At 37.3% G+C, this 14,811-nt stretch overlaps 1 protein-coding gene across 5 annotated transcripts in view; it reads right to left on the bottom strand.

Moving 5' to 3' along the window:
* Window positions 1-14,811, bottom strand: part of NEK7 (NIMA related kinase 7) — a 72,335-nt gene that overhangs the window by 42,215 nt on the left and 15,309 nt on the right. For all 5 annotated transcript variants that reach the window (XM_039329552.1, XM_039329548.1, XM_039329549.1 and 2 more), the window contains exon 3: window positions 14,531-14,671. In XM_039329552.1, coding sequence (XP_039185486.1) covers window positions 14,531-14,671 — 141 coding nt within the window. The remainder of the gene's footprint in view (window positions 1-14,530; window positions 14,672-14,811) is intronic.

Raw genomic sequence — 14,811 nt, 5'->3', positions numbered from 1 at the left:
TTAAAATACTCATTTTACCACGAAGCACTGCATAGTCAATTTTAATTTCTGACTCTACTATTTTTTACTTCTTTTGTAAAATATATCTATACAGTATTAAGAAGAACGTTTCTACCCTTTCATTTGTTAATTTGATTTAGTGTGAAAATTCCAAATATAGACCTTTTCATCTTAATTGCCTCATATAGTATTTTAAAAAATTAGGAAATATTCATAATACCATTTTTTAATCTGACAGAACAAGCAAAAAAGACCCTGGAGCTCTTTAAAAAAAATCCAAATATTTTCTCTCCCCCTCCCCATTGCTTTAATCAAGGATCTAGAAAGCCAAACATCTTCATAATTAGTTTCTGCACAGGACCATCTAATTCATTTTACTATTTCAGTGTATGCATAAATTATAATAATGCACAGAACATTTACTGATATAAGAAGCCTTAAGTTCTTTTAAAAAATAGCAGTGACAAATTTAGTGTTCCCCTTACATCATAATTTTTCTTGACAAAGATTCTTGTCAGGTTCCAACAATCAAGAAAAACACATAGTAATACTTACAAGCAGATTTGTTTATTGTTCCACACCTGTAAACAGAATCTTGCCAGACTAAAGCAGACTATTACCTACAGGAAACATATTCTGGGAATTATTAGGGAGGGTCATCTTCACCTCTTTCTATCACACACACTATCTAAAGAAGTCCCTTCTTTCTTTGGAATGCACCCCTCCATCCTGGGAATCCAGACTACATTCTATCAAAGATTTCTCCCTAGCCGTAAAAAATCAAGGATAGTATTATTCCAACTGAACTCTCCTTCTGATTCCATTCCCAGTTCTTCTATTCTTAATATGTTTACATTTTATTTCATTTTCTAACTGCTAGGAATCAGGAATACCATGTGTACACATTCAAACTTTTAAAACTAAAGGAGTAAAATAGAAAGAATACAACTTCGAAAGCCCAGACTAACTGCATTCAGTACTGAGCAATCATTAACTTTCAGAAGTAATGAACTCTAATATATAATTTATCCACATATTTTTAAGGTATTGCTTCTTATATTTTTCCTTAAATATCTTTATTAAATTTCAAAAATCAGTATTAAAATACAAACTAACATAAAAGGAAAAGGGAATGGGTTAGGCAAGGGGTAGGCAACCTTGGCTCTTTTATGACTCGTGGACTTCAACTCCCAGAATTCCTGAGAGAGGGGACATGATAGCAGTGTTCCAATATATCAGGGGCTGCCACAAAGAAGAGGGAGTCAAGCTATTCTCCAAAGCGCCTGAAGGCAGAACAAGAAGCAACGGATGGAAACTAATCAAGGAGAGAAGCAGCCTAGAACTAAGGAGAAACTTCCTGACAGTTAGAACAATTAACCAATGGAACAACCTGCCTCCAGAAGCAGTGAATGCTCCAACACTGGAAGTTTTTAAGAAGAGACTGGACAGTCATCTGTCCGAAATGGTGTAGAGTTTCCTGCCTGAGCAGGGGGTTGGACTCGATGACCTCCAAGGTCCCTTCCAACTTTATTATTATTATTATCATCATCATCATCATCATCATCATTATTATTATAGCACAGAACACATTTAAACAAACTATCTCTTCTCCCTTGTACAATGTTCAAGGCAACAGGTGAGCTGTGTAGAAGTATTTTTATTCTACCCTGCTCATCTTCTTGATCCCAGTTTGGGAACCATTAGCTGAGTGGTGCTTACCATGCTTCTTTATTCCTTTGCATCCCCCAAATGCCCTAATGGAAACAAACCATCTTGGAGGATCCAATCTGGGTCTTCTGAACTTTCAGATTTGTGTTGGAACATCTCTCTCTGCTAGTGTCCGAAAGCTCGGAAGTCCATGAGTCATAAAAGAGCCAAGGTTGCCTACCCCTGGGTTAGGGGTTTGTTTTAATGTGATTTACAGGATAAATGAAACAGTGATGACATAATACATCATTTTCTTTATATTGTAAACTATTTTGAGATGCTTCAGCATAGACTACACACACATGCACAAACAGACATACCGTCTTTTACTGGAATTTTTTGAAAATACCTTTCACCTCATGTTAACAATATATCATAACATGTCAGTAAGAATGTTCTTTTTAATTTCCAGGAATCCTAAACAAATTGTATTTCAGAAATAGGAAATTTCTGATTATTGAAAAAGCATTTGTGTGATGTAGGACTCATAATCAACTTTCAATATTCAACTTTCTTCATTTTTTCCCCTGAATAGCCTGATGTATCTAATAGAAAGAATTATAAATATATTTTAAGCCGTTCTAATTGTTAAAAAATAACAAGTTTTGAGTTTTATTTATCACTGTCATATATTGCAAGTTCTATGATGCAGAAAGTACCGCCTCTAATTTGAAAGTTATGATTCAGGAAGGAGACTGAGTAATATTGCAGTACAATAGTAGGATAGGTCAACAGAATGGAATGCGAAGATTAAAGCTTGACAAATGGAAAGGGGGAATATATTCAGGGTTTTTTTTTAATACATACTGCAAAGGAGGTTAATGTAGATGAAAAACTTAGAAGTATAGATTTACAACTTCAGGTTTACAAGTGAGCACATACAGTATCTGTATTTACTGTAGACCTTTAGACAAGAATGCAAAATATTCTATTTTAGAATACTTTGGTACCAAAATTCCAAGATTTGGCACATATAGATAGCCAGCTTCCAAAGATCTGACTGCTTCTGAGAAGATCTAATGGACTCACATCGCTATTATTTGTCCAGAAGAAATCTCTGAAGTTATTGAGCTATGCTTTACCTCTAGCACTTCACATCTGATTCTGGCTCTTTCAAATTTATTTGTACACAATTTTCTCTCTAGCTTCTTGATCCATCACTTTTAAAAAATGGGTAGATGAGTCAGATTAGTTCAAATAAAGTCAATGAAGACTGAATGGGAGGAAGCATGTAAGAGAAGCTTCCAACAGCTTTTTGAAATTTAAATTTTATTTTCTCTGTTAGGCAACTTCTGAACAGCCCCAATGATAAGCTAAGTAATAAAAGGTCTGAAGTTCATGACAATTCTCAGTAGCTCCTGGCAGGAAAATGGCACTGATGAGATATAAAACTACTCTCTTCTATGCCATGGTCTTGATCTAAACAGAGTTACTCTCATTCTTCTTTTGGTTAAGAAAACAGAAGTGGCAAGCCATAATTCATTTTGAACTAGTAACCATAACATATCACCTTACCTAAAATCCAAAATCAATTAGACACATGACAGCTTTTTAAAGGAAGGACACCCAAGTAATCAGTTTACAATCATAATAGTCCAAAGAGTCAAAGAAAGTTAGAAAGAAACAGTAATCTGCTTTGCAATATCAAATAATGTTTAATTTGTTAGTGTTTAATTATATCAAACATTAAAGTAAAACAGGAGATCAACAAATATTTGACTGTCATCTATTAATAAATACATGATTTCTAAGAGGACTTGCATTTACTCCAGTAGCATTCTTCTCCCTTTCAAAACTGTGATGCAATACAAAACTGAATAAATTATTTTATTTGGTTTAACACCTAAATCTCATATTGTGTAAAATAAACATCATGGATTTTACAAATGCATTACAGGAAAAAAAAACCCTGAAAAAGTCACTTTTCTTTGCAAAGTACAACAATCTTAATTTCATCTTCCCAACTTAAAGCTATAGCCATGCACAATCGGTTCATAAAAGCTAAATGGCTAAAAAGGCAAACGTATCTTTCAAAATATGCCCACAATAAACCTCAATATGTTTCTATGAAGTAATTGTGTGCAAAAAGCAGGCTGCTAAGAAAACTGCAGGCATATGTGCTGCCCGTCTCTCTTATTTGAACCTTCTCCCCAGCATGGAAGAATTGCTTATAAAAGCTACAGCCATGAAACAGGGTGGAGATACTATATGGTTTGCAGGTTCTGCACCAACACTCAGAGAAAGCAGGTAAAAGGAGCTTATGGTATTTATTTCTTAAATTTATATGGCCGGCCAACTCACACACAGGTGACTGAACAGTCTGGAGGGAAATAAAGAGGCTCAGCCAAGCCAAGCCCAACATTGGGAAGGTACCAGTGCTTTACCTACTGCCCATTAAGAAAGAAGAAAAACATAATAAAATATAGAATGAGGAACAAATGTCTAGTTCAGTGGTTCTCAACCTGTGGGTCGGGACCCCATTTGGGGTCGAATGACCATTTCACGGGGGTCGCCAAACCATGCTGTCCGCCATTTTTTTCCCTTTTCCCTAGCTGTCCTACTCCCTCTTATTGGTGGCTACACCCACTTTGGGGTCATCACAACATGGGGAACTGTATTATGGGGTCACGGCATTAGAAAGGTTGAGAACCACTGGTCTAGTTGAAATAGAGTATAGAAATCAATAGACATAGCAAGATTTTGCAAATGTATATTTGTGTGTTTCAATTTTGTGCCTTGGATATGTTTCCAAAATAAAACATTATCTCATTCCTTGTAGGGAGATATAAAAACCAAGTTGTCTAGGTTTTGATGGGGTTTTTCTTTTTTTGAGCTTGAATCAATCAAATTTGGGTATAGTTTAAAAAGAACTTGTGGCAAATAGTGATTTTTTAAAAATTTAGATAGCATCTAATGAATATTAGATCCTATCAGTATCTGAATTATCATTTCTAAGTGATGTTTCCATCAGACTGATGTACATTGGGTTCTTATTAGCCCATCACAAGTATTTTGTTCTAAGAAATGATTGTACATAAATCTGTTAGTCAGCAGAAATGGACACCCCTCAATGTTTATTTTACAATACTTCTTTGATTATCCAAGTTTTCCATAGTGGTCGTAAAGGGGCATGCTAAGGACACTCTAGTCTAACTGGAAGAGTCTGTGAATTGCTCCCATGCAGACATACACCCTGTTGCATATAATATACTAGATGCACTAAGATCCCTATCAATTGGAATAGTTCCTGCATACATACCCTTAGCTTTTAGTGTCTATAATCTATTAGGGTAAGCAACAGAGGAAACAACACTAAATGAACACAGAAGGCAAAGAGAGCAGAGACAGACTTGCTTGCTCTTGAGATGAGAGTCAGCAAATTGGAGTGTGAGAATAGACAGGGAGGCTCTGACACCTCCCCCTCCCATCTAAGTGGGTGAGAGTCAACTGCAGATTGATGGTAGATGGGTGAATGATGGGATTTAGGAAGATTATTGAATTGGTAATGGGTGGGATAGTCAAGACTTTTTTTAGCTGCAGCTGAATCTTAGTTGGGTGTTGTATCTGGCACTGTTGGATAATGAAGGAGGCTAGGAAGACAGGGCGTGAGAAGAGGATAATGGAAACAATGAAAGAGGAGTATAGTAGAAGATGGGGGTGAGTCAGTCCAAGGTAGGAGAAGTTAGAAATTTGGCATCATTCTATACTTCAGATCCCACTATCTTGTTTTATAAATCAGATATCCAGAATACTGAGTGCTGTAGGCTCACAATGATGCTTTGCATAACCCAGTCTCTTTGTATTAAATCTAATCTCATCCACAATGAAGCTGAACACAAGAGGGCAGCCTTGCTGTGTGCACCAATATCTGACAAGCTAATGAGAAAGTAGTATTCACCGAGATCTGTTTAGCTAGGTTTTAAGTGGTACTTAAAAAGTCATGACCTTGGAGTTGGTGCTTAAAAATCATAACCCTAAGGAGTAGAAATTGCAAGCTGTGAGTCCAAGAATTGGAAGGAGTGCTATTCTGCAAGTCGTTGAATGTTGAGGTCATACTTTTGAGGTTGGATCAGGGACTGAACAAGTTGGGGGTTGCTGCTATTGTGCATCCCCATATGTACAGCACCTTCTCTTTCCAACTGCTTGATCTCACTACAGAAGTGGTTGTGGAATCACATAAGCTATCGGTCCTGGGTGAATTTAATCGCCTCTTTGTAAAATTATTAATCCATTCTTGTAAAATCCTTAAGGAAATGTTGACCTGATTTGTGTAACTTGCAACTGTTTGCCTGACTACTTCATGGGGAAAATTACTAAAAAGCTAGGTAGATAGAATTTGATAAGATGATAGAGACATCTTCCAATGTTGAGGGGGAGGGAGCTTTGAATTTGAGGAGATGGACAGGTCTCTTTGTAAATCAGCTCTATCACAGGTAGACTAAACTCCTGCTCACCTACTTAATTAGGATGGTAAGTATAGGCAGATAGCTGAAGCCAGGTGATAGGCAACATGGCTTTGAGGGAGGAGATAGTTTCAGCAGCTTTGAAGATGTTTGCTAGTCCAAGGGTGCCCAACTCCGGGCCCTGAACCAGCACCAGTCCGCAGCATGTCAGAAACTGGTCCACGCAAACAAGCAAAGTCTCATCCATGGGATGCAGGCAGCACATGAAACCACACCTCCTTTGGTCCATGGAAAAACCTCTCTCCACCGAACCGGTCCCTTGGGGGCCGCTATGCTAATCCACTTGCTGTTCAAAAGACCTGCCTAAATCCATTTTGACTTGTGAACTACCATCCTATCTCCATCTTCCCTTTGGTGGGAAATTTTTTGAGGATAAAAGGATGCAAGGAGACATCAGGATTCAGACATAGGGTTAGGACGATAGAAATGACACTGATTGTTCTCATGGACAACCTGAGATTTGGATGAAGGAATCTGGGTGGAAAGAGCATGACCATCCTTGTCTTGCTGTTTCAGTGTTCTTCAAATGTTTTGACCATGATATTCTATAGACCACTCAACAGTACTAGGAGTTGGGAGCACTATTTCATGGTTCTGCTCCTATCTGAATGGACGAGTCTAATCATTGGTGGGGTCATTCCATGCTTGGTTCTCTCCCCACTCCTGTTTAACCATAAAATCATAAAATCAAGATGAGGTACTATCAATATATGTATTATATCCAACTGAGGTCAATGAAGGATACTAGAAACTCTTGATTAGAAGCTTGGAGACTGTTCTAGTTCTTTTTTTAGGCATAGCTGTCTGGTTGATGTTGAGCCAGTTATTCTCTCTGAACACAAGCTACATCACAGGGGAAAATAGGAAGTATTGAATATGGTCTCATTGATCAAACCAAGGCAGAATAAAAAATAAATAAAAATGTCCTTAGAAAACAGAAGCACAAAAAGAGGGCACTTGTCCCACCTTTTTCTCTCTTCTGTTTTTCTAGTCCTCCGGCAGCACAGAAAAGTGAAATGTCATTTTTCATGCAACTGATTACTACGGCAAAAGGACTCAGCATTTCCTGGGATCAAAAACTAGGCTTAAGAACTAAAATCAAATTGCTTTCTAAACAGGTTTACTTTCTCCGATTATTTGAAATCATTCGGAGGGATGAGAGGCTTGGTGGCGCAATGGTTAGAATGCAGTATTGCAGGCTAATTCTGCCAATTGCCAGCAGTTCAATCCTGACCAGTTCAAGGTTGACCAGCCTTCCACCCTTCCAAGGTCAGTAAAATGAGGAGGGCAATATGCTGACTTTGTAAACCGCTTAGAGAAGGCTGTAAAGCACTATGAAACGATATATAAATCTAAATGCTATTGCTATTATAGAAGACTGTTCCTATAATGACAAACCCATTATTGTATCTTTCACTCATCATTTTACAAATACAACTGCATTATGAACAGTATTATTGCATGAATGAAGGCAAATATACACGTCCCAGGATAATGTTGCAGGATCCAATCTCATTTTTCTAAAACCTTACCATAACTAATAAATGTAAAAACAACATTTCTCTGTAAAAACATATTTATTTCTCCTTAAAAAATGTTTTATTTATATCTTAATGAGATATAATCACTATCCTTGCGAAACCTTAGCAGCAGCAGAAGCAGCACTTTGTAGAGGTTTAAATCTTGTCTACTCAGCACTTTCATCTGCCTCATAACAGCAGAATTGTCAGAAAATAATGGGGGTTACCTTTTCTTTGCTGCACGCATGGAAGTTTTATGCCCCAGCTGAGCAGCCTGGGGTGCAGGAAAGGTTTGAAACTTCTCCTGAGGATCTATTTCCCAGTGCTGTCTCTAGAGGTTGCAGAATGACTATATTCAGCTGTCACTTCAATTATGACTTTAGGCTATCGCTCTGGCCTCTGGACTTGCCCTCTTCATTGCTTTCAGGTCACTTCTGACTTTTCCAGCAGCTTCAACATCTTACCGGGTTTCCAGCTTTGTGAACCTACGAGATCTTACTTTTGCAGTTGAGGGACCTTACACACGAAGTTGGAGAAACTTCCTCATCCTTTAGGATCCCTAATGCAAATTAGCCCCAAAGCAAGCATGGGTAGAAGCTATTTAAAAGCAGTTAAAAACACCATTGAGTGCTTATACTGTCATACTACAAGCAGCTGGGGAAGAGGAAGTATTATTTCTGGCAAAACCACAAGTCATTTTTAATTCTAATTAACCTCTTCCAAGCCACCGTGGCTTTATTTATCTATTAAAAAATAAATTACTTTCCTGCGCTTAAATGCAATTTGTTTTGCCTCCAAAGCACACACAGAGAACAGGCCTATTTCTGGTGAAGAACATATGATGTGTTAGTTGCTGGGATATTAGGAATTTGATCAAAGTGAACAGACTGTTTTAAGAATGTAAGCTAGTGATGATTAATACAGATACACTGTCTTGTGCATTAAACTGAGAAGCAGAGGTGTGTTATTTTTCAAAAACTGAGCAACTGAAGCCTTACTGCCTCCCTTATACTATTTGCAGTATTTTTGACTGATCAGATTTAAAGGAAGGAGGAATGTGATATGTAAGAAATGGATACACTCTAGCAATAGGAGATTGAATAATAAAACTAAAATGATCATATTGGACATGTGGAAATTAAAGGACTATTGAGCAGAATATTTTTTTCCAGGTTTGTCCAAGCAACTCACAGCAGCTTGGACCAATTAAATTGATTGCCTTGGGATAATTCCAAAGACCAGATTACTATTTAAAAGAAGTTGATTGATTTACTGTAGAAGATCCCATTAAACATTATTAATAAGACTACATTCCTGGTTTCACCACAGATTCTAATTATCCTAACCTACTGGCCAGCCAAATGCATACACTTTCCTCGCTGCTTTATCAGCTAGAAAGGAGCTTCAAATAATTTTGAGGTTAATCTTGACAACATTAAAATAGGTATCAACCTTTGTTATAATTTTCTGCTTGAATTTAACAGCCAAACTTAAAACTTTCTGAAAACCACGAAGGAGGCGAAGGATTGACAGCTTGTAAAGATCAACACAATTAGACGTAAGAATGTAATCTGATAATTGAATATTTGTTTCATTATCTCTCCAGTGTGGAATAACAATTCCTAGGTCCATAAAACGTTAATGACAAGATCGTTGAGCATTAGGTAATTGACTATAGGAATTTGTGAAAAATAGAAAGTTAATTCTTATTACATTCCTGAAGTGATGATATAAGCCCACCTCCCTGACTTTCAAGAGAAAGAAAATATGATGGATTATACAGATTTTTTTTCATAACACTATTTTCTCATAGTGTTTTGTTAACAATGATTGATTCAGAAAGGAAAACTATTCTAGTATAGGTTTGTATGGAAAAAAATAGTTAACGAGCTAAAGGAAACAAAGACTTAGAAAAAGGAGCAAATTATTCTAAGGCTTGGCTTAGTCAGAATGAAATACTTTTGCAGTGAAAAGTAAAGAGAGTTAAGAGGGGATTTATTTTGCGTTCTGTGGCAATCTTGTCATGTTCGATGAACAACAGATATACACTTCTATACAATGCATAAGGAAACAAGTATATAGTTTAAAAGCAGGAGTTTTGAATTATTAGATTATATGTTTAGCTTGGGGTCGAATCTTTTGTAGGATATAAACTTAAATTGGATCTAAAGCCAGCCCAGTTACGTATGTAGTTTTAATATAGCTTTTGTTTACATATTACTCTTAACATTACAAATACAGTAGAAAAAGTAACAATTATAAAGAAATATCACTAGACATGTGCAGTTACTGAGATTAGAAAGATAGTTCTCAACACCTAGAGCAGTGGTTCTCAACCTGTGGGTCGTGACCATCCTTCCTTCCTTTCCTCCTTCCTTCCTTCCATCCATCTCCTTCCCTTCCCCTTCAATCTTCCTTCCTTCCATCTCCATCCCTTCCCGTTCATTCTCTCCTTCCTTCCTTCCCTTCCTTCCTTCCTTCCCCTTCAATCTCCTTCCTTCTCCATCTCCTTCATTTCCCCTTCAATCTTCCTTCCTTCCATCTCCATCTCTATCCCTTCCCCTTCAATCTCTCTCTCCTTCCTTCCTTCCCCCTTCAATCTCCTTCCTTCTCCATCTCCTTCCTTTCCCCTTCAATCTTCCTTCCTTCCATCCATCTCCATTCCTTCCCCTTCAATCTCTTTTTCCTTCCATCTCCATCCCTTCCCCTTCAATCTTTCTCCTTCCTTCCTTCCTTTCCCCTTCAATCTTCCTTCCTTCCTTCCTTCCTTCCTTCCTTCCTTCCTTCCTTCCATCTCCATTCCTTCCCCTTCAATCTTTCTCTTTCCTTCCTTCCTTTCCCCTTCAATCTCCTTCCTTCTCCATCTCCTTCCTTTCCCCTCCAATCTTCCTTCCTTCCTTCCCCTTCCCTCCCTCCCAACATTTTTGAGCAAGGAAGAGTAAGCTTCTCCAGCGAGCATTGCTATATTGTTTTTGTGATTAATCACTATGCTTTAATTATGTTTAATTCGTAACAGTGAAAATACACCCTGCATCTCAGATATTTACATTACGATTCATAACAGTAGCAAAATTACAGTTAAGAAGTAGCAACAAAAATAATTTTATGGTTGGAGGTCACCACAACATGAGGAACTGTATTAAAGGATCGGAGCATTAGGAAGATTGAGAACCACTGACCTAGAGCATGGGTGTCAAACTCGCCGTGTCACGACGTATCGCAACTTTTTTTGCATTGCAGGAGATGGGGTCGGCGCAGCCTCCATATGATGCAACTAGCCCACCCCGGGCCAATTTGACACCCCAGACCCAGAGTCTTTCAGTAATGGTCCAAAACAAAGATGAATGAACTTTGAATCAGACAAACATCTAAATTGAGTGGTTATGACCTCTTTCATTTTTTAATTACAAGCTTTACTGTCCCACTTCTGAGCTTAATACTGATTAGTTGAAAATGATTAAAACAAAAACTAAAATTAAAATCATGTTTAATCATTTAATCAATTCATAATCTAAAAAGGCCCTAAGTTTGCACTATTTGAGAAACAAAAATCCAGACAACCTCTAACCTGGAGTAAAAAGTGTTTCCTGTATATCTTTATTGCCATTTAGTAGTCAACCAGAAGTGATGCCATAGAAAATCCTACCAAATATGAAGATGCCAAAGGAGTACTGCTAGTGGAGTGTGGTTTGACCATCAATTCAGATGTCTACTGTGAAATGTTATAACAAACATCAGGGCATGCTGACTTCTGGTATGGTGTTGGTTCACAATAATGCTCACCTGCACCCCGCTACACGCACCCAAGAACTTCTGAAGCAGTTCCATTGGGATGTTTTTGATCACCCCCCACCCATAGCCCAGATGTGGCATCAAGTGACTACTACTAAGGAATTTGTAACCTCATAAGACATTATGACAAGTGCCTCAATTTGAATGGCGATTATGTCAAAAAGTAATGTAATGTTGTAGTTTTCTAATGTGTGTAATAAACGCTCTGTCTGCGAGTGTCTGTGATTAATAACCAAACGGGGGTTTATTTCTGAATTGCCCTCGTATATTAGGTATACAGTAAATTAGCTAGACAAGGAAGCAACACATTGTACTGTAGTTAGAAGTAGTTCTAAAGCAGCGGTTCTCAACCTGTGGGTCGCGACCCCATTTGGGGTCGAACGACCATTTCACAGGGGTCGCCAAACAACGCAATCCGCCATTTTTCCCCTCAGCTGATGGCACCGCGCATGTGCACCGCGCCGCGCATGGGGCGCGTCCTTATGGCCGGGGTCGCAGGTATAAAAAGGTTGAGAATCACTGTTCTGAAGTATTTCTTAAATTCAAAATTTACTTTTCTTAATCCAATGAACTAATTTAAGCCTCAATCTTTGAAGACATAGAATGTAAATCAATTAATCTATATATACATCATTTGGAACACCTTACATAGAAGCAATTATAACACTCCTGTAAAGTCACAGGTATTTAATTCAAAGAGCAATGGCCTTTTTATTAAAACATATAAGCTACAATTCAATCTTTAACAATGTAAATATTAGAATTTTAAAATTAAACAATATTAATTAGGTTTTTTTAAGGAAGATGGCACAATCTAATAAGAATGAAAAGTGATGTAGCTAACCCCTTGGAATTGCTAGAGATACATAAACAATAACATAGTTGCCAAACATTAAAATAAAATGGCGAGGTATTTAACTTTATGAAATTAAGATTATCTTTCTTAAAATCAATGCAATCCTCAAGAGGCAATTGATTAACAACATAAAACAGACATGTCGAATTTGTGACGTCACATGATGTCGCGCAACGTATCGTTCCGTTTTTGCCATTGCCAACGATGGGGTGGGCGCAGCTTCCATGTGACACATCTGGCCCGTGGGCCGGCAGTTTGACACCCCTGACATAAAATAAATAATTTTGCTCCAGGATAAAAGCAACCTTTTGTTGGTATTTTCTGACAAAAATATGGAAGTAAATGCAAGAAAACACTGAATTCCCTAAGATGTAAAATACAAGAGAGTTTCTGGCGAAGTTCCTGGGTAGACCAAGCATACTGTACTAAAAACTGCCGTAGTGTACAGAGAGCAACAGATCTAAAACTTTTGTTGTTGTTGTTATTGTTGTTACTGGGCAATTCACAATCCTGCTAAGCTTCTAAACTTAAAAATTGGTTAGTAAACTACAACACTGGTTTTTGACTTATTTATGGAATGATTTAACACTACTGTATTGTGCGTTCTCCTCTTTCCCATTTTCTGTTACACCTCAATAAAAAGGGTTTATTTAAGTTGGTCTTTAAACTTTAAAAAAGGAAGGAAAAGGAGAAAGAGACTTCAAAACATAACCTACCCCAAAATGATTAAAATTAAGCCTTAAGAATGGTCTATGGATCTACAGATTTCCTGATGCGGTCGCTGGGCTAACAATCCATTTAAGAAGTGAATAGTCTTTATTAAATAAACTGGCCTAGAAAAATAGTGAGAGTAAGCTATATAAACATTCTGTCTAGATTCTATCATGATCTGTCACAGTATGACAGCACATGGGGCTTGGGGGGGGGGAATGAATACAAAGCACAAAAGAAAGAAACACTGACAATACTTTGTAAATATTAAGTAGAAAGGGTGGAAAAAGCAACCTAAAAGTTGGAATAAGTAGGTGGGAATCATTGTGCTTTTGTTCTCTCTCACCCTCTTAACCTACATATCCACGCAATCTTCTTATCTAGGAGAAAAGGCTTTATCTTTACCTTTAACTATATATTTGGTAGTGCAAGGACCTGTTCTAACAATCTTAGGCTTGATTCTCTACAAATCTTGCTTAATTTGCTTTAGTCTGTAACTGCAAATATGTTGAAGAAAATTTTATTGAGACCAATGCCTTAGTACCACAAAACATAATGGTTATCAGCAGAAAGTCAGACAGCAGTGTGGAAGGGTCAATTTCTTATTTTAATCCATAGCCTGGCTTTATTATAAGAAGACTGTATCCTTCTTTTCTATCTATTTCAGATCTGCTACAAGTATTCATTAGATCTCGTTTTCTAAACAATATTAGCGAGAATAAAGCAAGATTACTAGACTGCAACAGCCGCACAATGAACACAGGAATAATAAAATGTTCTCATGGCAGGTAGAAATTCTCACAATGGTTGTACATGATGTTGAGCCGAGATATAATTTCTAGGCATCTCTAATGCTTTGGATTCTTGCTTTGAGCAGCAGGAGCACAGACATAGCTCTTAAAGCAGCTGTATCTTTTTTGTGTGTGGCAGCTGCAAAGAAAAGCCACATGAACTGGAAAAGTTCCATAGAAAAGTGTAATTTTTTGTTAATTCCATTATAAAATGTTATGAATGTTACAACTGAAAATATTTAATGCTGAGAACTCAACTGCTTCTTAAAAACGGAAGGTCTTTGCTGATAATCATTTTATGAAACCACTATTCTTTTCACAACATTGTTTCGGAAACCTAACAGGTTTTTTTTTGTTTGTTTACTTGTTTGTTTACTTGTTTGTTTACTGTTTATGAAGCATTTGTAATTCAAGCAGAACTGACTCTAAGTGATAAAATTTGGAAAGAACAATTAAATGGCTTGCTTTCAGAAGTTGTGGATGCCCCATCATTGGAGGCTTTCAAGGAGAGACTGGACAGCCATTTGCCTGAAACGGTATAAACTCCTCTCAAGCAGGGGATTGAGCTAGATGGCCTCCAAGGCCCCTTCCAACTCTTTTATTCTATGTTCTATATTCTATGAAATAATATTTAAGCAGCCATGTTAGAATTGACAAGAGATTTTTTTTTCACTTCCTAAAGATGCTTACCTGAACTTTTTTTAAAGCTACTGGCACACCATCCAACAAGCATGTAGCTCTGTAGACTTCGCTAAATTGTCCACGCCCAATCTTCTTTTCTATCCGAAAATTGGCTAAAGTATTATAGCCCATATCAGGTCGTAAGGCTTTCTGCAGTCCAGGAAACAAAAACAAACATTTACGGTAAATAAACTTTCTTTTATCACCCCCAATAGAACTATTGTTCAGAATATTAACTCTTGAAAAATAAATGTGGGAGAAGATATCCATGGAAAGATAAACTTGCATGT

This window comes from Crotalus tigris, unplaced genomic scaffold, assembly GCF_016545835.1.
Source record: "Crotalus tigris isolate CLP2741 ecotype Arizona unplaced genomic scaffold, ASM1654583v1 scf7180000024401.5802323, whole genome shotgun sequence".
NCBI classification, from domain to species: domain Eukaryota; kingdom Metazoa; phylum Chordata; class Lepidosauria; order Squamata; family Viperidae; genus Crotalus; species Crotalus tigris.
The sequence above is the reverse complement of the archived record's forward strand: the minus strand, read 5'-3'. Positions and strand labels throughout refer to the sequence as shown.